This window comes from Pteropus alecto, unplaced genomic scaffold (assembly GCF_000325575.1).
Source record: "Pteropus alecto unplaced genomic scaffold, ASM32557v1 scaffold98, whole genome shotgun sequence".
NCBI lineage: Eukaryota > Metazoa > Chordata > Mammalia > Chiroptera > Pteropodidae > Pteropus > Pteropus alecto.
In genome coordinates this window covers 2,239,427-2,260,287 of record NW_006443570.1, presented here as the reverse complement: position 1 = coordinate 2,260,287, position 20,861 = coordinate 2,239,427, and the positions used below count along the sequence as shown (strand labels likewise).

The following is a 20,861-nucleotide window of genomic DNA, read 5'->3' as shown; positions in this document are numbered from 1 at the left end:
GCCCCGTCCCATCCCCCAAATTCTGCCCCCCCTTCCCTCCTCTGTCTCCCCTAAACTCATGATCTCCCTTTCTCAATCAACACCATCTTTGGTGCCTGGAGTTTTTGGTGTCTACTTTTGGTGCCCACTCAGCTCCCAGACTCAGAGGTCCAAAGCTCCTAAGTCCACAGTGGTAGGAGGATGACAGAACAGAGAATGACAGTAAGTGGCATACGTGCCAACTCAGAGGTAGGAGCAGGCAGCTATAGACGCATGGAGGGAGCCTCTGCCTGGCTGAGGTGACGTCAAAGGTTTCGGATGTTTGAACTGACTCTTCAAGAATGAAAAGGGCTTTGGGCAGAACAGGGATGACCCTAACTGAAAGGTGGTAGACCAAGGCAAAGAAGATGTAAAACAACTTGGAATGTCTGGGCAGCAGCAGCAAGACCTACCTTGGGGCTGGAATAGAGGGTACTACAAAGGGTGAGGGGAAGGGGGAACCAAGCTGGAGGTGAAGTCAGGAAAATGGGGTGTGGCCAGATTAAGAAAGACCCTGTGGGCTTCCCTTCTCCTCCCTCACCTCTGCAGAGAAGCTCTCCATTCACTTCTTGACTCTTTCTTAGCCCCAAGCTCCTCTCCCTGCATCCTCTTTTGGGGAACCCCTGGCTTAAGGCCCCCTGCTCCCTTTTCCAGAGACTCCCCACCTTTTTGCTTTCTCTTTTATACACCGAAAGGTTTCCTGGACTCTTTTTCTTGGGGTTAAAGTGGTCTTCCTTATGCCTGATCTTAGAATGGGTCACTCACTAGAGAGCTGGGGGCAGGAGACAAGGACCAGGAGGTCTCCCACCCCTAGAACATCACTCCAAGACAACTCAATAAAGTCACTTTTATTAATGCCCTTGATCTCTTTCTTATTGCTCATTTTCTTGAATGTGTGTGGCTTGTCAGTAAAGAGTGGGAGGGCGTTGAGACCTTCACCGCCACCTTCACCCCTGCTGTGGCGGTGGGCGCTCCTGCTGGGATGGATGCCACCTCCTCTCTCCTCTTCTCCCTGGCACTAGGCATTCAGCTCCTGACACTGGAGTCTATCTGCTGGGGATGCCAGGGCCCATGAATTAATGATGATGGAACTGGAAGGATGGGGAATGGAGGGGGCTTGGAGGGAGGAGGGCAATGTCTGGGCATCAGTCATCAGCTGGCAGTCTCCAGCCTGCTTGGGGGAAGGGGGGCATAGGAAGCAAAAGGAAAAGGAGCTATTGCCCCCTTAGCAATCTTATTTTCTCTCATTAGGAGTCTGAGCAGGAGTTAGGAAGAAACTAGATGTGCTCAAAGTTAATAAAATAATTCTTGGCAGGGGGCGGTCGGGGGCGGGGCCAAAGATCAAGATGGCTGGAGCAAGGGGCTATATGAGATATCCCTGTCATGAAATAGGCTTCTCAAGAGACCCAAAGGGGTCAACACACGCTGTCCCTTGCCCCCACAGGGTGATCCACCCATGTGGCCTCAATGGAGGAAACAGCGGCTTTGGGGAAGCTTGTAGGAGCCCTAGTAGAAAGTGAAGATAAGGACCACTGAACAAAGGTTCTGCCCAACTTGGGCAGAGCCTGGGCAGACTGGGTAACTACTCAAAGAGCAGCAAAGAAAAATCCATCACCTCGCCTGGTCCCTCTGATCTATCCTGACTTCCCTGTCTCCTATCCAGCCTCCTCTCCACCCCTCCTCTCTCCATCCCTGAGGCTCCTCCTACCATTTCAAGGCTGAGCTCCCCCATATTATCCAGAAAGCCTCGACTTGAGTCATCTCAGAAAAACCTGGAACCTGCCCCCATCCTCTTTTCTCAGAAGACATGGGCCTCCCCACTTTCCAGGGATGCTCAGGGAGGGAGGAAAGAACTAGGTCATGGGAAGCTTCAGGCTGCAGCTTTGACTGTCCACCTCTACCACACCCTGGCCCAGGCCTTGGAATCCTGGTCCATCCTGTCAAACCCTCCATCAGTCCCATTCTGCTCACCCACACCCTACTGGAATCAGGCTGGGCCGCATCTCACTGGGTTCTGGGAAATAGACCGTGTAGACCTGTGGGGATGGAAGGGTGAGGGACAGGTGGAACATCATGTCTCTACCACTGGTGCCCATTCCTAGAGCCTCATTTGACTCCCTGTCATCCTGAGAAGCAGAGACTGAGCCTTTAAGATCAGCAGAGAGTCGGTTCTCCTACCCTGACACTTATCCCCTGTTCTCAGAGGTGAGCTCAGATGGGAAAGGATCCAAGGAGGGAAGCTTTGGCTGGAGTTCTGGATAATAAATGTTCTACCAGTGATCTCCAAGGCCTCTCTCTTGCTCAAATTCCTTTCCCTCTTCAGAGCTAGGACAGGAGGAAAGGAAGCAGGAGGTCAAGTGGGAACTTGAGGTGGCAGGAGAGATACTTTATTGGCTCCTCTCCCCAGGGAGGGACCCCAGCCAGTTTGGGTCCCCTGAGTCAGAACTTGGTGGGAGGGGGGCTTCAGAAGCTACAGCTCCAGCCCAGCCCATTGCAGGAGACTGGACAGAGTGGGGCCTCCACTGACTCAGAGATGCTCCCGCCTGGAGCAACAGTTGCCTTCCCCTCAGCATCCTGACTTTTGGGTTGTACTTGTCCACTGGGCAGGCAGGAAAGAGTAGCATAACTGGTTTCACTCCCATCTTTATCTCTGCCAGGGATTAGGGATCAGTCTCTGGTGAGGCAGCTGGATGGCCTCATTTTTGCTGCCTGCTTCTGGCACATTCACCTGGTACATATACAGAAAGAAAGGGATGCACTATGTCAAAACCAACCTCACCCACTAGGATGTGCTGGAGCCAGGAACAAAGCTGTCAGGCGCCAAGAGAGCCCAGCCACACGCCTGGTCTAGCTCTGAGGCGAGAATCCGAGAGGCCTGGGGCAGGCCCCAGCTTGTCCTCCCTATGCAGCACCTCGGAGCCAGCAGGCTGTGTAAAAGGATGAAGTCTCTCACTCAGCCCTTCCGCCACCAGCTTCTTCCTGCCCTGTGGAGTAATGGAGAAAGCAGACACTGCCCACAGGGAGCCCCTAGTCGGAGGAGGAGAGATATAAACGAAACACTCAGGGAACTCCCAGACTCATGGAAGAAACAAGGTCCTTTCCGTTTGAGAAGCTCTGAACCTGGTGAGACCCAGACACACCACAGACATAGAGACTGAAGAACCTACAAAGCCTCGCTCTCTACAAAAGGAAGTGAATAGAGACCAAACTGAGTACCAGGTCGCTGAGGGAGGCAGTTAAGAAGCAATGGGTAGGGCACAGCCCCACCCTTCCTGTCTTGAGCTCATGTGCAGACATTTCAAGTGCAACACTGAGCTCTCCTACAGAGTGAGGGATGTCAGCACCAAACCAGAAGCAACCAAGGCAGCTTATCCTAAGGGGAGGGACTGTGCCTCCCCATTAGACTAAGGGGAGTTCCAACTCGAAACAGGTTGACTTCATCTCTCTGAAACTGTCACCAACAACCTCGCCTGTCTTGGAGTAGGAATGCAGCAAACAAAGCAGAGCAAGGCGTGCAAGCTGCCCGAACAGATGCCGCCACAAGTCTATTCGTTCATTCAAGAAAATTTATTGAGTTACTACTACGTGGCAGGCACTGCAGACACAAAGATAAGGAGGTCGTGGTGTGCCATCTTTGGGAACTTGACAGCTTAGTGTATTCAGTGATGACAGCCAAGGTGACAAGGTGTGCACAGGAGCCATGTGAGCCCAAAAGGATCATTTAAAGCCAACACTTTATAAGGTTGATGTACTTTGTTCACAAGAACACTCACTCGGAACTCATTCATTTTACCCATTTTTTAAATCTTATTTCGCATAGAGTTCTAATAATTTTGGAAATATGATTTTTTGCATACAACAAGTTAGAAGCAATATATTTGAAGTAGCAAAAAGTATATTACAGATAGAATAACAGCGATGAGAAATGACAGCCTGACAGCAGGGAGGGACATTATTAAAAGTATTTACAAGAACTCAAAAAGCATTGCGGTAGGGTCTTTAGTGTCTTCTAAATGGCCCTGTGTAGACAAATGATTCCCTCTGCCTCAAAGGGGACTTTAGGCATTGGCAAAATGCATAATATTAATCACATTGACTTTGAGTTACTTGCAAAAAAGGTCAAATCTCAGATTATCCACTCCCAGGGACAAGAAGCAGGTGATACATTTGAGAAAGTTTCCCTTCTATCAGGGCAGAAGTAAATAATAAGAATAACTGTTGGAAATGCTCGTTCTACCTGGCCTGCCTCCTTGTTCCTTCCTCGCATGGGTCCAAGATCTGCCCCTGGGGATGCGCAGAGCAAGCCCAATCTCTCTTGGTCATGATAGCCCTTTGGTTATGTGAAGATGGCTCTGGAGTCTCCAGGACTTGGAGTCAGCACATTATGGTTCTCGGATCTTATCTCCCTGTCCTGCTTAATGTCCTAACACCATCACCAACCCACACGACTGCCTTAGGTCCCTGGAATCCAGTTTGTCTTCTCCGAGTCACAATACTCAATTCTGCGCTTATGAATATAACTACCTTCCTCTTCTAGAATGTTAAATAAAAATCTCAAGTCTTCTTAATAAAACTAATGTCTGAGGCCAGCCCTCAATTCTCATTCACTTTTGGGGTCAGGGCAATTTATCATGCAGAGTCAGTCAAGGAGTTTCCTGTAAGGGATGGATGAAAACAAGCACAAGGGCCTGTCTGTCCTGTAGAACCAAGAAAAGACTCCAAGATCATCAGGACTGTACCTGCAGGGCTCCCGGTAAATATCTCTGTCACAGGGGGTGGCAAATGTCAAAATTCCTTGGACATCCAAAACCTTAGCATTGTGAATGATCTGGAAAACCTAAGCAGAGGTGAGTTGCGGAGTGGGGTGGGGAGTCAGGTTGAGGATTCCAGGCCAGGTGAGAGGGGCTGGCCCCAAGGGACATACCCCCACCCAGAGCTGTACCAGCTGTCAGAGCTGGTAAAGATCTTTATTTTACAAAAGGGCAAGGAAATGGATGGTGAGTTATCCAAGGTCACACAGGGAGTCAAAGAAGAACCAGGACTAGAAACTACGGGGCTCCTGTCCCTCTGGGACATACACACACACACTCCCTTTCCAAGAAGATGGGATGAGGGAGGCATAGGGAGAGACAAGGGTGGATCTATGGATGCAACTGAGGGAGCAGGACATGGACAGGAAGAGGGCCTTATCCCACCCACCAAAGGAAACTGAAGAAGCTTCAGGAGTGTGGGGAGAGCCTGGTGACTGAGGCTGTGTAGACCCTGAAGGAAGCCACCCTGAAGAAGAGGGGTGGGCAAGGCTGGATATGGCTTTCCATTCCCATCCTCATTGCTGGGGATTCAAAGCTGGGACTCTCCCAGATTATTTCTCTGCACCAACCCCATCCATACACACACTCGCCCCCACTCCTTCCCTCTCACAGTCCTTGAATCTCTGCTGCGTTTTTGCCTGTAATTAGGGTATCTCTCATCCATACCTGCCTCTCATCTATTTCCCCTAATAATGGTATTTTCAGCTTTTTAAATACCATTATTTTTGTCTACAGACTTTTCCATCTATTGTCTCACACGTGTCCTGTGAGGTAGGCTAAATTGCTATTGCAATCTCCATTTCATAGTGTTTAGGAAACTATCTGGGAAAAGTCCAGTGGCTCGCCAGCTACTTGGTGATAAATCTGTGAGCAAAATCCGGGTTTCCAGACTCCCAGCTGGTGCCTTCCCCTTGCAGCTTCCCCTGCTAAAGTTTCCCCACCCTTTGCCAAGTTCCCCTCTTTATTTCTCTCCCATCTCCCCCCACCACCCGCCACACACACACACACACACACACACACACACACGCACACCCTTGACTGCCTGTCTCTTTCCCCAGGGCCCTCTCAGTCCCAACACCGCTATCCACTTGCGTTAAGCAGTAGTCACCGGGGAGAACAGCGGGGGATGCTGGGTGGAAAATGAGGGAGAGGAGAGGCAAATAGTCCAGGGTCCATCCCCACGCCTCGGGGTCTTTGGAGCCAAGCTGAGATCTGGGAGGTGGGGGGGTCTTCCATTCCTCTTTAGGGTCTGACCCATAACCAGCTGGTGACCCTACAACCAACTGGTGACCCCAGCACCTTCCTGGGCTCCTCCCAACCCCTTCCGTGTGGCTCCCTAATGCCCACACTGCCCATCACTCCTCCCACTCCCAGAAGTTATGCTATGTGTTTATATGAGGTACCGGAGCCAGCCAAGGAAGGCAAAGAGTTGAGCATCAGTGACGGCCAGTGTCCCATTTCTGGTCCCCACAGACATCCTCCCATTCAAGGAGCAGAAGCTAAAAACGATCCCATCTAAAGGCAAGAGAAGCTAAAGGACTCTTCTCCCCTTCCTCGCTGCATAAATGTAATGGGGGCTGGAAAGGGTGGACAGAAAAAGTCTTAGAAGGCAAGAGGGACACAAGACAAAGGAAAGAAACTGGTCAAGTGAGGAACCCAAGCCCAGAGCCCCTTCTCCAAACCGAGGGCGATAGTGGGTGGGACGCAGAGGAGTCCTTCAGACTTTGGCAGGACGTGGTGACGACTGGGATCCCAGCCACAGGTTTCTTGAGGGCTTTAAGTGCGTCCTCCCTGTCCCCAGTCTCCAACATCCTGTTCCAGACAGGTACAGGCTAAACTCACTATGAGGGTGCATGAGGATGCCTCTTCCCTTGGGGCTCTCAGTCCTCTCATTCTTCTGTCCCTCCATCCCCTCTGGTGACAGTTGGGGAGGTCCTTTTCCCCTCTGCAGGATCCTCAATGCCTATGGGACAATACTGTAAAGAGTTGAGCTCCCAGGGCACCCCACACCAAATCCTGCCCTGATTATCTTTCCCCGAGAAGGAGTACTTGAGAGAGGGCACAGGACCTCAAGCCCCAGAAGCGAGCCGCAGTGCCTGGGAGTAGGGGACTCGCTGGGTAAAGTCATGTGAAGGTGGAGTAGTCCTGTACTCAAAGCTCAGTCAGGGCCTGAGCTGGCCTCCTGGGAGCACATAAGGTTTGGGACGCTGTAGGTTGAACAGAAGGATCTGCTGGTGCTCAAGGACCTGACCCCAGACGGGGGTGGGGCGCCCGGGGGCACGGCCTGGGCAGAGTGGACGGGGTTGCAGGAGACCAGGGGTAGGGTGATTAGGGAATTCCGGAGATGGCTCGAGCGTTGACCCATAGACTGAGGATGCAAGAGGCGGGACTTAAGACGCCTGGGGGCGGAGCTGGGTTGCCTAGGGTGGAATTGGGGAAACGGGGGCGGGGCTGAAGTGGCGAGCGGCAGACTGCAAGAGCCCGCGGCGCGGCGGGGGTGGTGATGGCCTGCCTAAGAAGCCAGGGGCGGGGATTAAGGCGGGGCTTAAGGATGGGTCGCCCTGGAGCCGGGCGTGGCTGGATGGGGCGTGACTCGCCTACTTCTCAGCCCTCAGGTCCACTAGAGGGAGGTTTTTTTAGGCTGAAGGAGAGTGGACCCCTGCACTGAGGGAGACCTGCTCCCCTTCCTTTAGAAAGCTCCTTGTCTGTCTAACTGCAGGAGTATCTAGCTAATCACTCCTCATCAATCTGCCAAGTGGATCAGGCCCTAGATCTTAAAAAAAACAGTGGTTCAAGGAGTCCAAGAAGAGAGCCAGGGACACAGTCCTCGAATGACTGCAAGAGACTTCTAGCAAACTCATCTAGCTGAGTACATCCTCTACCTGCTGGGGGCTCTCCGTGGTGAGGGTTGGAGGTGGGGATGGGGTCAGTTCCCATTGGGCCTGACAGGCCTGCTGGGTTAGGCCCAATGGTACTAAGCAGGACCTGCAACATAATCTACGGGTTCCAGTACAAAATGAAAATACAAGACTCCTTGTTAAAAAATTATTAAGAATTATTATTCATGACGGCAACAGCAGAGCATTAAACCAAGTATGGGGCCATGTGCAACTTGGCAGGTTGCATGCCTGTGAAGCCAGCTCCGGTACCAAGCTACAGGCAAAGTTAATCAGAGTCCAAACTCTGTTTAACTGTCCCCTTCTCCAAGGAAAAGGCAAGAGGTGCAAGCCCACTTACTCTCCATCTATTTTTCTCAAGAGAAAAGAGAATATATCTTTCCAGGAATCTTCTCTCATCCTCTCCTGGAGGGTAAAGAGTGAATCTGCTGCCTCCCGAACACATACACACGCACACATTAGCCTCAGCTCCCAGAGCTGCCTTACAATCTCCTGCCCGCCAGAGAAAGAGAGTATGCCCTTGTCTCTTCCGCGATCTCCCCTCCTTTACCCTTGCAGAGCTGAGCGCAGAGCAACAGCAGTTGCTGGCCATGTCCATGGAAAAAGGGTTCCTTCCCCAACAGACGTCTGGTGAAGCATCTGAGAGTCGCAGGAGGGCTGCAAGGAAAGACAACTAAGGTAAAATTGAGTTTGACCACTAGAGGGGATGCGGGAGCTCACCCAAGTCTAACTCCTCACTCAACCGATGAGCAGTCAGTACAGAGAGCAGAAAACACTTCTCCAGGCCCAGCAGCTCTCCTAGCAGAGCTCTCTACAGAACTCAGATCTCCAGATTCTTAATCTGTGCCCATTTCTGACTTTAGCACTAATGAACAGAGGGGTCAAGGGTGAGGGCAGGGGCTGAAATTTAAATTTTTACTGCAGACCACCTCTGAAGTTGGTGACTCCCTAAATGCAAAGCATCCTGTGATGTTTATTCTCTCCTGTACAGATGGAGATCATCCTGGACCAGAATTTCTTCCAGGAGGCAGTGCTCTTCTGTCTTCACTTCAAGCTGGTCAGAGGTTTCTGGGGTGAAAAGCCAAAGGTGATCCAGGCCCTGGTGGAACTCTACAGCCTTGACATACAAGGGGATGGACTCCTCTATACATGGGAGCCCAGTGCCTTGTGACCACTCTGTTCCCTCTATGCCACTCTCTCTTTCTTTCGGGTGCTGGCCAAAAATGCCTGGCCATCCCCAGCCAGGACTGGGAAAACAGAGTGGGGCTTGGCAGGGGCCTGGGGAAGCTAGTGAAATGGAGAGGCACTTCAGCTCTAAGTGCCCTTGGAGGCAGAGCTTCAAAAGCTCCATCTGGGACACTCCATCTGAGGGCTTTGTCCTATCAGGAGGGCCTAGCAATCACAACTGAGGAGCAAAGCCATGAAGTGGACAGGAGCTGTAACACCTGCTCCAGCTGCATCGTTAGCTCAATGGGCTAAGGTATGTTCATCACTTCAGTTCTTCAGCACAAGTTCAAGTTGAATAAGTGTCATAAGACATTGAACAGTGTCTGTTCAGCCAGGAGTTTGAATTTAGGAAGAAACCTCAAAGTTTTTAGGGGATAAGAAAAGAGTCTGAGGATTTTACTCTGTTCAGAAAAGAAATAGAGTTTATTTATGGAAATATAGCTCACAATCTGCAATCTGAAACCCAAAACGTCCAACCTCCCATAAGAGACATAAAACTCAATGCCCTTGGGGTGTGTTCTTCCTACCTCACCACCAGACTGTCATGCCCCCATTCCAGCCTGTCTTTCTCCCTAGCTGTCCCACCTCCTTTTACTCACAGAAGGTCTAGAAGTATGTCTGTGCAAGGGGTCACTTCCCCCAAATGCTCCAGCTACCCCACAACCTACAAGTGGGCTGTGTATCCTACAAGCATGTTCCTGAAACTTCTTCCTGACCTCATTACTCCCAGGGTTCCAGCTTCTTCCGGTTCTTGCCAGGATCAGTGCCTTCCACCCTATTGAACTCCAGTAGTCTACTCGTCTCTCTTTTCCCTTTGGTCCTTCCTGAAGAGAAAATCAACAATAATAAAAAGGAAAATGGGTAAGGAAATAACATCCTTTCTCAATGTCTTTGTCCTCAGTATCTGCAGAGCATTCCTCGGGTCAGAGAGACATTCAAGTTCCCAGAGAACAGGTGGCTGGGACTTACTCTCCCCTCAGTCAATTCCCTTCCCTGATCCCTGTCTCCTAGCACCACACACAAATCGCAAGCATGCGGCACACCTCAGGGGTAATTATGGCCCATTACCTCCCTCGATTGACCACCAGAGGGAGCTAGAGAGCAAAGCCTGCCGCCTGCATCAGCACCATGCACCACCCAGCCTCCTGTTGCAGTAAGTCACTTTTAATGGACCGAAAGAGTTCTCACATATTAGTCAAACCTAAATCTCTTACAGTGCAATTTAGATTATGTGCCAGATTCCCCTGAACACACTCAGGACTCTAAAAAGGAACCTCTGGAATCTAAAGGGATTCTGTAGCCTTTCTCTAAGACTATGGAGGTGAGGAGGTATGTGACGAAAAGAAAGGGCATCCTGGATGGGTGGGAGGCGCAGCATAGGGGGAAGCCTGACACGGATATTTTAAATCTAAAAGCATAAGACCTTTAATCTGGCTGACACTACAAGCTCTTATTTCTTCTCTCTTGAACTCTCAAAGCCTCCTGTTTGGAACACCATTAGGTGGTTTGGGGGATGGTTCAGGTGGGAACCGGACAAGGAGAATGAGGACAAGCCTGGAAGAGATCAGAGTGAATGAAGGAGGGCAAGAGAAATTAAAAGAGCAAGACCTCTGGGTCAGAGGAGAGAAAGCTGGCTAGATGGACTTTTGGGGTCCTCAGAGAGAACAGATACGTGTGGCTTCTTGAAACCACTGTTCTCCAGATTTTTGGAAGACAAGCTGTACTGGAAATCTTGGCCTGCAGCCAGTGGGAGGAGAGAGGACACCAGGAAAACACTCCCAAAAGCCTGACCGAGGCAATGGTGGGCAGGTGAGAGGGTCCTGAGTGGGACCACGTACTTTGGAGCTAAGGAATAGGAGACTATACAGCCCAGGACTATATGCTGAATTGAGACGATGTCACATCAGTATACTGATTAAGAGATACAGACAGGAAGAGGCAGAAATCCCAGAAGAGCCAGGAAAACATAGAGATGAAAAGGATATTACACAACACATTTCTGCATAAATATGCACATGTGAGAGGGACCAAATGACAAATGGCAAACTTCCCATATGTTCAAGCTCCCACCTCTACCTCTCCTAAGGAGGAGGGATGTTTGGTTAAGGTAATGGTTAGGGCTGTCAAAGAAGTAGAGAGTGCTAGCTGTGTAAGAAGCACCTGGAATAGATGGGGAGAAAGGTGAGCAAAAAGATGGGGGGCAGGGACCAGAGACGAGACCCAGCAGGGGCAAGATCTTGTGTTGTTTTAAGACATAGAGAAGAGAGATTTGAGAGGATCTGTCATACTGAATGAGACTTTTGGGGACAGAGGTGGAGTATTTAAGTTTTTAGGGAGTTTTATTGAGTATGATGTGATCTAATCTCCCTGTTCACCACCAGCCTCCTCAAGAAAACCCCCAGTAAAGACCTAACTTACTCCTCATGGCTTTCGAGGTTGCATTTTGTTTTCGGTGCTGATACTAAGGAGAGCCTTGAGGTGAGAGGGTGAGGGCTCAGTCGTATTCAAGTTATACATGCACACGTACATATCCCAACACTGTAGGAGCTGGCCCGTAAATGTCTTGAATTGTCATCTAGAGATCTGATCATGTATGTAAAGTCCGTTTTAAAATTCCTTTCAGGCAGGGACTTAAGAGTAGGACCTGAGTGACCTATGGTGAGATGTCCGAATTCCCATGGCAGACATGGATTTTGGGTTTTCCACTAATTCCATATGCCTCTGCCTGAGTATTTGTGTGTATGTGTATGTACAATATCCCATGAAGAGCACAGACACTGAACACGAAACAACAGAAAACCATTTCTGCCTACAAACGTATGCTTCTAGTGCTGCCATAGATACGTATATGTAGCTAAAACAAATGGAGTGAGATAGTAATATACAAGCTGACAAACAGAAAGATGGAGGCAACTTTTCAACTGCTCTGCTTTCTGCTGGAATCCGCTGACACATGGGATTTCTTATCCCCTTATCACACCCCCAAGGCCTCATCATGAATCCTAGATGCTTCCCAATGACCATGATGATGACAGAACAGAGATGCCTTCCCTCAACTCTCTCTCTCTCTCTCTCTCTCTCTCTCTCTCTCTCTCTCTCACACGCACACACACCAACTTCCACTGCCTCTCTCCGCAGCCCCTCTCCCAAAGGTGCCTTCCTTCTTCTCCTCTCAGCCCATCAAACCAACCTTCAGTTGCCACCTGTCTCTCACCCTTGGCTCCCCCACCCACGCTGGCACCTGCCTGGCAGCTCTCCACCCCCTCAGCCCTCAGAAGTCCAGAGCCCAGGGCCCGAGGCAAGGCCCACATGGAACAGGTTGATGCTGTTCTCCCGGAAGTGGAGCAGGAGAGGGGTGGGGCCACTGATGCAGGCGGGGTCCCTGGAAGCTTACCTACATCCTTGCCTCCACAGAGGCATAAAGCAGCAGGCCATCCTGGTGAGAGATAGTCACTCTCTCAACCTATAGACCAAGTGAGCCCTGGGCCCTCACTTCAGACTCAGCAGCAGGACAGGATCCAGCACCACTCCCTGGTAAGAACTTGATGACAGTGGATAAGTCAGGAGTGTTCTGGGGATGAACAAGGATATGGGTGGGTCAAGAAGGGTCTACGAATCCCCTAGAGCCCAATGGGGTAGATATCTGATGGGCCTTGTGGAAAGAAGGGAGAAGTGGCCCTGTGAGCATCTCTCTGGTGAGGAAGAGACTTCAGCCTCCCAAGCCCCTCCCAGGTGAACCAACTGGCTTCAGGAGGTTGTCCTGTCCATCCTGGCCCTCCTAGGAATGAGGCTGGCAGAATGGCCACATACATCTGTGCATGTGCCTGCTGCCTCCCTAATTCTCTGATGCCTACAAGGGAAATGAGGCAGTTCCAGGCCAGCTGGTGTGTCCTCTTTCACCCACAAGGGTAACCCGGCTGTGCCAGCTGGCCACCCAGCCAGAGCACCTGGACTTGAACTTCAAAGACAGAGACTCAAGACTGTGAACCTCGGGCTCTTACAGGCCCCACATTCTCCAGGGCCCTCTCACCCCAGCCTATGTCTCCCAGGGCCATATTCACTAGTTCATTCATTCATTCATTCTTTCATTAATTCATTCATTCTGCATACATTTGCCAAGCTCCAAGTCTGCACCAGGCACTATGTCTGGTGCTGATGCTAAGGAGATGACTAAGACCCATTTCCTGTCCTCTGGGAGGTTATAGTTGCCGTAGGGGAGAGAGTCAGGTAAACAGATCATAACAATATGGATTTGCAGGTGTTTCAGAAGGGCATGTACAAAGTGTTTTGGGGACATGGGGTGGAGTCACTAGGCTGCCTGAAAGGGTGAAGGAAGAGATCACAGATGAGTGACCCAAATTGAGTCTAAAAGGATGAATAGGGATTCTTTAGATTGGAAGAGGGATATTGTAAGCAGAAGGGGAGCAAAGGCAAAGAGCGGTGAAATGTCTGGATCTACTGAGCAGGACCTGGAGGGCAGTGGGTCCACCCACACCCAGGAGCCAGGAAGAAGAGGGCACCAGGGAAACAAGGGTTCAGGGAAGTGACCCCCACTCAAAAAAAGGGCAACTACCTTCCCAGGCCCTCGGCACCTCCCTCCCCTCTGCGTCCCTGGTTCCTGGCTGTCGTGGTTTTCTGGGAAGATGTGGTAGACATAGCTGTATGAGAGGAGCTTTACTTCCATCGCTAATGAAACGCTCCAGCCAGGCTCCAAGTCTGTGAAGAAAATGACTGTGGAGTCAAGAAAGAGCCCTTGACAAGAAACGGCCGGTGTGGCTTCTCTAGCCAGCCACGTGGCTTCGGACAAGTTGTCTCAGTTCTGGAGGCCTTGTTTCCTCATCTTAAAATGAAGACTCCTTTGATTCCTTTCAAATCCGACATTCTGAGAATCCAGGCACCCTTACGGGCTCCCTACTCACCTACCCACCCAGAGCTGGGTGATCTTTCTCTACAGGAGCCTTACCATGCCCTGGTCTCCCAACTTATCACTCTCCTGTCTCCCCCCACCCACCCCACCACCAGAAACAATGACCATGTTTGAAAATGTCACCCGGGCTCTTACCAGACAGCTAAACCCTCGAGGGGACCTGACACCCCTTGATAGCCTCATAGACTTCAAGCACTTCTACCCCTTCTGCCTGGTACGGAGGAAGAGAAAGAGCACGCTTTTCTGGGGAGCCCGGTACGTGCATACTGACTACACCCTCCTGGATGTGCTTGAACCCGGCAGCTCACCTTCAGGTAAGCCTCAGGAGTAAGGTTGGGTGCTGAGGGATGGGGGCCTACGACAAGGACACTGAAACTCCCTCTGCCCAGGTGTGATTAGATGTCATCTAGCCCGAAGTTCTCAGGAGACAGAGGAAGAGGGATAGATGCCGCTCAGCCCAGGCCTTTTCGTCTTCTCCCTCCTGCAGATCCGACAGACTCTGGGAAGTTTGCCTTTAAGAATATGCTAGATGCCCGAGTGGAGGGGCAGGTGGATATGCCAAAGACAGTCAAAATTACAGGGACTGGAGGGCTGTCTCGGAGCAGCACTCTGGAAGTCCAAACACTCAGTGTGGCTCCCAAGGCCCTGGAGACCTTGCACCAGGAGAGGTGAGACTGGGCAGGGTTGGGAGGCTACCAGGATGGGCTGGGGGGGTGCATGGAGGGAGTGCTTTGGGCCTTGACTTAAAGGTCACCACAGGGAGCTCCTGGAGATGACCCCTCTGCTCTATAGGTGCCTCCAGGCCATTTTCTAACTACTCCACCCTGTCCTTCCACTACTTAGTGCCACGTCCCCACTCTCACACACACACGAAAATGAGTACGTTCACATTAACTCGCTGTGATCTTGGAAAAGTCGCTTCTCCTCTCAGGACCTCAGTTTTCTGGTGTTTTTTTTTTTTTTTTCTGAAAAATAATGGGGTTGGATGAAAATCTTGAGGGTTCCTTCCTACTCTATGACTATGAAAGACACTAAAAAGGGAAGGGGTCTTAACCACCCCCCACTGTGGCTCGAGCACAGCATTCTGCTCCCATAAATGAAACCTCCAGTCCAGTCACACACCAGGCAGCCCGTGGGAATGCTGCCCCAACAGCACAAGGGGTGTGACAGATACCATGCCAATGCTGGGCACCTCAGATGTTTGGTTTGACAGGGAAACTGTCTTTTAAGTAGTTAAGTAGTAGTTGAAAGAAGGAGGTGAGGGCTAGGGAGGCAAGAATAAGGACTGGGATGCTTGGGAAGTCTTCCAGTTAACATTCATATAGTCTCACTGAGCGCAAAGCCACCCTACTAAGTGCTGGGGTTCACTAGAACATCTGGTCCAAAAACCTTGCGATCTAGGAATGTGAGAAAAATATGCAAAAGTAACTAGTATCCAAGGCAAGAAGTGGTAAGTGCTATAGGAGGGCTTTGTCTGAGTTTTGTGGCGGGTCAGGAGAAATGAGGACTGACTTTACGGAAGAGGCAGCCCATGATCTAGGCCTTGCAAGATGAGTAGAAATTGGACATCCAGGGCTGGAAGAAGGGAATTACTAAGGCATATGGGTGAGAAATCTCAAAACCTATAGGGACCATGAATAGCCGGTTTTGCAGAAGTGGAAGAGGTATGCATGGAACAAGTGTGAGATAGGATGGGCCCAGATCACAGGGGACCCAGGGGGCCAGTCAAGGAGATGCAACTATTCTGTAGGTGCCAGGGAGACCTTGATGATGCTCTGATATGTATCACGATTAATCTGGCTGGATGGAGGAAATGTGTCAGATAGAGGATGAGGGACAGGGCTTTGAAGCAGACAGACTGGGCAAGACACTATCCGCTGTCCATCATAGATGTAAAATGAGGAGCTGAGTTGGGAAGGGTGGTCAGAACAAAGAGGGAGGAACAGATGCACGGCCTCTGGAGCAGCAGAATGGACTGGCCTTGGCAGCTGACTGCAGGGTGAGGGAGCGAGTTTTGTCAAAGATGACTTTGATAGAGATCTAATGTACAGTATGATGACTGTAGTTAATAATTCTATATTTTATGTTGAAAATTTGCTAGGAGTCTACAGCCATGCCACCCTGAACAAGCCCGATCCTGTCTGATCTCGGAAGCTAAGCAGGGTCGGGCCTGGTTAGTACTTGGATGGGAGACCACCTAGGAAGACCAGGTGCTGTAGGCATAAAAAATGAAAAATAAAGGATTGTAAGCTAACAAGATCCTTGCAGTCTGTGAGGTCAACCAAGGGTTGCCTTGCCTAAATATAATAATAATAATAAAATAAAATAATAAATAAAAAAAGAAAAAGAAAATTTGCTAGGAGAGTAGATTTCGGGTGTTCTCACCACACGCAAAAATAATAGTTACTGCGAGATGGATATGTTAATTAGCTTGACTGTAGTAATCATTTCTCTATGTGTATCTATATCGAAACATGTTGTGGACCTTAAATAGATGAATTTTTATTTAAATAAATTAATTAATAATTAATTTAATAATCATGTTTATTAATTTATTAATTATATTTGTTAATTTATTTACTATATTTATTAATTTAATGGTTATATTTATTGATGTAATAATTAATTAAATATAAGAATAAAAAACAAAGATAATTCTGAGATTTGACCCAAATGATGACATTAGTAGAAACAGGAAGACAGAGTTTAGAAGCATATTTGGAGAGAAAGATTGTGAGTTCCTTTTGGACGTTTTGACACTTTGTACATGCCTTTCTGAAACATCTGCAAACTCATGTTGTTATGATCTGTTCACCTGACTCTCTCTCCTACTCAACTACAACCCCCTAGAGAGCAGGAAATGGGTCTTAGTCATCTCCTTAGCATCAGTCACAGTGCCTGGGGCAGACTTGGAGTTTAGCAAAGTGTGCGGAAAGAATTAATGAACAAATGAATGAATAAATGTGGCCCTGGGAGACACACTGGGGTGAGAGGGCCCTGGAGAATATGGAGCCTGCACTGAGACAACAGGCTAGGTGTTCAACAGGTAGTTGGAGTGACTACAGTTAACAACACTATACTCTATACTTGAAGGTTGCTAAGAGAGTAAATCTTAAAAGTTCTCTTCACAAGCAAAAAAAATACTTGTAACTATATGTGGTGATGGATGCTAACTCACTGTGGTGATCATTTCCCAATATACACCTATATCAAATCATTATGTTGTACATACAAACTAGTACAATGTTATGTGTCAATTAGATCTCACTCAAAAATAATTTTAAGATATTTGGAAATGAGGGTTGGAAGCTCAGGACAGAAGTCAAGGGGAAGATACATATGTGATAGTGAGCAACATAAAAATGAAAACTATAGGAATAGGGAGAAAGCTGTTGGAGAGGGGTCAGAGAGCAGAGAACTGAGAGAACAGAATTTTAGAAAACATAATATTTAAGGAACCAAAGAAACTAGAAAATGAGATGCAGGCAGAATGAATAAGACTTAGAAGCCAGAAAGACAGGAGCAGGACCAGGGCAGCACACTGTGATCAGGAGCCAAAAGGCAGCATCGTCCGGAGGGTTTGGACAGTAGAGTCCAATGTTGCACAGGGTTAAGGAAGGTCTTTGAGTTTGGTGGATTGGAGTTCATTATGATTTCAGCACAGGGGCAGAAATAGAAGCCGAATTATAAAGAATTTAGAAAGAGGCAGTGAGGAAGTAAAGACAATGGGTATGGGGATATCTTTTGAGATGTTTGCCAATGAAATGAAAGAAACAGAATGTTGATTTGAGGGAATAGCAAGATCAAAGGAGATATATATATATATGCAAGCAGAGAGGGGAATTGGTATCAATAGCAGGAAAGAGGACCCCAGAAGAGATGAACAAGGCTGAAAAAAGGGAAGAAAGGGAGGAGAAGCCACCGTGGGGCCGAGGGAACAAGGATAATGACACCTACCTCAACACCCTGGAGGTAAGTGTCATTATCCTCATTCTATTGATGAGGTCACTAAGACTCAGAGGAGCTGCCCTGCCATTAAGTGGAGATCTGGGTTTCAACCTCAGTCTTTCTCTTTTTTTCCCTGACACCACCATAATCTAGCACCTGGGAATGACCAAAGGAAAGAGAAGGCCGTGGTCTAGGCGGGGAGAAGCTCTGGACAATTCCATTATGGTTTCTCCTGCCACAGGAAGCTGGCGGCAGAGCACCCGTTCCTGAAGGAGATGCACGATAGAGGAGAGAACCTGTATGTGGTGATGGAGGTGGTGGAGACTGTGCAGGAGGTCACTCTGGAGAGAGCCGGCAAGGCAGAGGGTTACTTCTCCCTTCCATTCTTCGCCCCATTGGGGCTACAGGTTTGATTCAAACACACACACACACACACACACGCACGCACACGCACATGCACACACACACTTACATTCAGCCTCTCCTCAGAGGCTGCATTAACTTTGCCCCATCAATGCCCACCCAGGATACTGTGTAAGACCCACTCCTTCTCCCTGCTCTTCAAGATCCAGGCCCCAGTTAGCCAGATGCAAATCTTCTCTCTGGTCAATGATACTCAATGTGGCAGATCTCTGTGCCACATGTGATAGGGAACTATCAGGACAGGGGAAACTCAGAGTCGTGGGTCTTCTCTCATGATGCTCCCAATCTATAGGACAGACAGGCTTGTTCTCAGAAAGTTCTGTCTCATGGAGGAGACACAGAGGTTAAAGCTTAGAGAACACAGGCTTGGAAAGAAAGCTCATTGTAAATAAGTAATGCTCTAATACCTATATCAAATTTGTATAAATATTCAAGGAATGGGTTGGAGCTAGAAGTAGGGGTTAGTCGTGGAAGGCTTCTTGAAGGAGGTGAGCATGGAACAGATGGCAAAGAGTAAGAAGGAAACTCTAAGGTGGGACAGGGATGCACATGCAGATGATGGAGCAGGTCTGCCCAGTTCCTTCATGTGTCAGAACTAGGAAGAGAAATGCAGATTGTTAGAGGGACGATGAGTGGAAATAAGTGGACAATCGTACTCCATGGAGTCCAGCCTGAATGGACAGGCAATCAGGGACACCAATGGAGGGTTCCCAACTTCTTATCTCCCCAAAGATTCTCAGGCCTGGCCCTCCACTTGCACCCCCACCCCACTGTCTCATACTTAGGATCTCTGTAGATACACAATTCTTCACTGTCTATTCCTAGGGATCCATAAACCACAAGGAGGCTGTAACCATCCCCAAGGGCTGCATCCTGGCCTTTCGAGTGAGACAGCTGATGGTCAGAGGAAAAGATGAGTGGGGTGAGCAGACGCCAGCATATTCTCCCTTTTATATAAGAATTACCTGCACTAATACTAAGACATCCTGGTCCCCTCTTGTAGCAATGTCAGGGAATGAGTGAAAGAATGTGGTCTCTTGTGGTTCAACTGCTGGAGACAGAACAGGAGGGGCTGCTCTGGAGAGCGAGTGAAGGCACCTGGTTCTGAGCATCTCCTGTGTGCTAGGCACCGTGTTAACTGAGGGAAGGGGGCACAGAGAGAACAAACACAGCCTCTGCTTCAAGATGTCTGTGGCCAATGGAGGAAACAAACACAGACACCAGTACTTGAAAGCAAGAGAGAAAATAGTGTTATGATAGGAAAGAATTCACAGAGGAAGAAAGGATTACTTCCAACAACAGAGGAGGAGCTGAGGATTAGATGAGGCATTTGGGGGCAGGGTCCTTAACAGAGCCTACAGATTTGAGATCAGAGAAGGGAAATTGCAGCAGCCATTGAGGGTTCTGCTCTCCCCTCTCTCCCTCTTACAGAAATTCCACATATCTACAATGATAACATGCAAACCTTCCCTCCTGGAGGTAAGTGAGATTGCTCCCTGGCTCCCTACATCTTCGGCCCTGCCCCTGACATTATCTGCTAAAACCCTGCACCCTCAAGTAGCACATACCATAGTCCCTCAAGCCCTGGTTTTGTTTCCCAAGTCCCTAAAAATATCTATCCTCGACTTTAGGAAAGACAGATAGAGGTGTATAAATACCACCCAAGAGAGACAGAGAAACAGAAAGACGGAGACCAAAAGGCACAATTGGAAGCAGAAATAAGACTTGGAGACAGCGTGTGTTCCCGAATTACGGAGGCAGATGAGCTAACATAGTCTCCATGTGTTTTTATAATGATCACTGATAAAGCTGCCTTGACAACTGCTCTAGATAAAAAGGCAAAATAGGTTTTATTCTGACATATGTGCATTGTTTCTGTCTTCAGAAAAGCCAGAAGAGGAGAAGTTCATCCGTAAGTGTTTCCTGTCATTTCACTGTAACTGTTTTGACTCAGAATTTTAAAATTCCAGTCGTTTTCTTCTCTTCTCCATGGGACTGACAGGGAGCATGGCAGAGCAGGTCTCAGCAAACACTTGTCCTTGAAACGTGGCAGAAATTTCAATAGTCGAGGTAAAAGCAGTGGAGAAGGAAAGTCTCTGGACAAGATGCGCAGGTGGTCGGATGCCATAGACCTCTCCTCAAGGGCCTTAGTAGCTGTAACCTGTTACACACACATTTGTGATTCCACTGCCCAGTCCCTGGGGCAGGAGCCGCTGAGTCACAGTGACAACTCAATCCAGGTGCCCTTTGTCCCATTGCATTAGCTTCTCTCGTGACCGATTCCTCCTGACTCCCACGAATGGGGCAAGAGTATCCTTAAGCTGGTCAGGACATCCCAGGAGACAAGACATATTTCCTAAGCCCCATTAATGTCTCATCCCCTGGGTCCACTACTGTTTGGGGGGATTACATTCTTATCGTCCTTTGTTTTGTTCTTTTTTTTTTTTTTCCTCAGTTATCCAGGCATCTGATGTTGGTAAGGAATTTTGTGAGTTTCTCCCAATATCTATCCTCAACTTTAGGAGGACTTCAGCCGGAAGGCAGTGGGAGAAGCATTGGGATAGAGGGAGGGGAAGACAAGTCCCAGGTCCTGGGGATTGGCACCACTTC

The 20,861-nt window shown here is 49.0% G+C and overlaps 1 protein-coding gene and 1 non-coding gene across 2 annotated transcripts in view; both read left to right on the top strand.

Moving 5' to 3' along the window:
* Nucleotides 1-12,371: 12,371 nt before the first annotated feature.
* GSDMA (gasdermin A) overlaps nt 12,372-20,861 on the top strand; it is an 11,611-nt gene continuing 3,121 nt past the window's right edge. Inside the window, exons 1-8 of the mRNA XM_006924688.1 lie at nt 12,372-12,487; nt 13,976-14,194; nt 14,368-14,548; nt 18,070-18,235; nt 19,077-19,173; nt 19,683-19,730; nt 20,137-20,163; nt 20,707-20,727. Coding sequence (XP_006924750.1) covers nt 13,981-14,194; nt 14,368-14,548; nt 18,070-18,235; nt 19,077-19,173; nt 19,683-19,730; nt 20,137-20,163; nt 20,707-20,727 — 754 coding nt within the window. The 5' untranslated portion in view covers nt 12,372-12,487; nt 13,976-13,980. The remainder of the gene's footprint in view (nt 12,488-13,975; nt 14,195-14,367; nt 14,549-18,069; nt 18,236-19,076; nt 19,174-19,682; nt 19,731-20,136; nt 20,164-20,706; nt 20,728-20,861) is intronic.
* On the top strand, nt 15,984-16,102 carry LOC112473318. Its single transcript, XR_003043986.1, has one exon. It is a non-coding gene; the product is annotated as a 5S ribosomal RNA (ribosomal RNA).